This window comes from Mus pahari, chromosome 18, assembly GCF_900095145.1.
Source record: "Mus pahari chromosome 18, PAHARI_EIJ_v1.1, whole genome shotgun sequence".
NCBI lineage: Eukaryota > Metazoa > Chordata > Mammalia > Rodentia > Muridae > Mus > Mus pahari.
In genome coordinates this window covers 44,485,059-44,487,389 of record NC_034607.1, presented here as the reverse complement: position 1 = coordinate 44,487,389, position 2,331 = coordinate 44,485,059, and the positions used below count along the sequence as shown (strand labels likewise).

Genomic DNA, 2,331 nt, shown 5'->3' with positions numbered 1-2,331 from the left:
CTTTCTTCTTTTAAATTTTAATTTAAAATTTTAACTTAATTTTTTTAAAGATTTATTTATTTATTATATGTAAGTACACTGTAGCTGTCCCCAGACACTCCAGAAGAGAGCATCAGATCTTGTTATGGATGGTTGTGAGACACCATGTGGTTGCTGGGATTTGAACTCTGCACCTTTGGAAGAGCAGTCGGGTGCTCTTACCCACTGAGCCATCTCACCAGCCCCTTAACTTAATTTTTAAAAGACAAAGTCTTACTATGTGGCCTTGGTTGGTCTGGAGCTCATGCTGTAGACTAGCCTGGCCCCAAACTCACAGAAATTCACCTGCATCAGCCACCCGAGTGCTGGGACTAAAGGCATGCACCACTGCCAGGCAGCCCCTCTGAATACCATCCTCAGAGAAGCAGACGGAAACAAAGAACTTCAGTGTGTGCTGCCAGGAGAAGCGAGAGTCTAAACCCATCTTGCAGTGAAATCATGTGCTCCAGCCTTTGTCTTCAAGCCTTCTCTCTCCCTTTTGGAAAACCAGTATTGCCCAGGCATCCCTAGGAAAGTTTGGTAGCCCCATCCCTGGACCTGAAAGTCCCTGGAGAAACCCTTTAGAAAAACCTCCGTGAAGGGGCTGGACCACCTGAGCCACCACCGGCTGAGCTGTTAGATCCTCCTGGTTTTTCAGCGCTGCCGTGTCTGGTCTGATCGGTATGAAGAGGCCAGGGGGATGCTTACCTGAATCTAAAAGGACTGGTCCAGGCTTCCACGCATCCACCGCTTCTGAATTTCAATAAAAAGAAACAAAGTTTCTAAAACCATACAAACATAAGCCCCCAAGGAAACTGCTAGGTGGTCACGCCTTCCCAGCCCAGGCCGAAGCTGCAAGGGGAAGATGGCGCTAGGATTTTGGAGGAAGCAGTGTGAAATTCTTGAGATGTTCCTCCCCAAAGGTATGTACTTCATTCTTTCTGTACCAAGAAGCATGACTAAAAGGAATCTAGGATTCCCGAGAGGCTCACCTGGCATACTGTCATAGAGTCCCCACTACACTAATGGCAGGCTGGCACTCACTACCTACTCAAACCTTGTCTTAGATTACTGAGAATTTGGGATTATTTTCCCTGTAGCCATTTGAAGTATTCTGAGCTAATGTTTTACCCACCGGTCCGGTGGTCATCTATTCATTTTTCCCACCCGCTCATGTGTCCACACTTACTAACCATTCAATATGTGACCAATATCACTTTAATTACACTGTTCCACCCATTTGGATTTTCCCCAAAGCCAACCCCTTCCACCAATTTCTGAGTTTCCTCTCATTGTGTGCCTCAATCCAGTGTGCTGACTGGATGCCAACATGACACAACCTAGAGTCATCTGGAAGGAGGGAACCTCCTTTGAGAAAATGCCTCCACAAGATCTGACTGAAAGGCATTTTCTTAATAAGTGATCGATGGGGGAGGGGCCAGCCCTCCCGTTGTGAGGGGTGGGTTCTATGAGAAAGCAGGCTGAAGAGACCAGGGGGAGCAAGCTAGCAAGCAGCACCCCTCCATGAGCTCTGCATCAGCTCCTGCCTCCTGGTTCCTGCCCTGCTTGAGGTCCTGTCCTGACTTCCTTTGGTGATGAACCTTTGGCGTGGAGGGCTAAGCTGAATAAACCCTTTCCTCCCCAAACTGCTTTGGTCATGATGTTTCATCACTGCATTAGCAACCTAAACCAGGACTCAGAGTAAAGAAACATGTCACTTGGGTTCTAATGCTCTGACAGGCCGTGAGGTGGAAGGGGGTTGGGGAAGGGAGATTTTGGCCAATACCCCCTGCTTTTATTTGGGAAATCCATAAGGTTAGGCAGGGCACAGTGGCAGTGTGAAGGTAGAGGGACCCCTCACAGCACAAAGATGACTGGATTTTTCTATCCTTACCTGTGTTCTTCCCAGGAGCTCAAAGGTGTGAGCAGCTTTTGGCTCCTAAAGGCTGTCTGTCCTGCTGGTGCTAGAACTACTAAATCACTCAAAAGGAGTCATTTTTTTTTCTGTATGCAAAGAGACCAGGGAAATTTGAAAAGGTTAGCACACCCCTATGTGTCCAGTTTTAGTGGTAAGACCTGGATTTATCCTGCTTAAGGTAAGCCTTAGCTAGGTTGGGTGAGATAGTCTCCTGCCTTCTTAATGAGCTTTAAATATTATTTTACCCTTACTACTCTACTGCCACCTGCTGGTGAGAATCAGCACAGCACTGCATTATTTTCCTTTTTTAAAAAATTTATTTATTATTATTTTCTTTATTTACATTTCAAATGCTATCCCGAAAGTTCCCTATACCCCACCCCCGCCCCTGCTCC

General features: G+C 46.6%; 1 protein-coding gene across 2 annotated transcripts in view; it reads right to left on the bottom strand.

The window, feature by feature from the left end:
• Vit (vitrin) overlaps positions 1-2,331 on the bottom strand; it is a 120,800-nt gene that overhangs the window by 28,846 nt on the left and 89,623 nt on the right. For both annotated transcript variants that reach the window (XM_021217930.1, XM_021217931.1), the window contains one exon: positions 727-771. In XM_021217930.1, the coding sequence (XP_021073589.1) occupies positions 727-771 (45 nt within the window). The remainder of the gene's footprint in view (positions 1-726; positions 772-2,331) is intronic.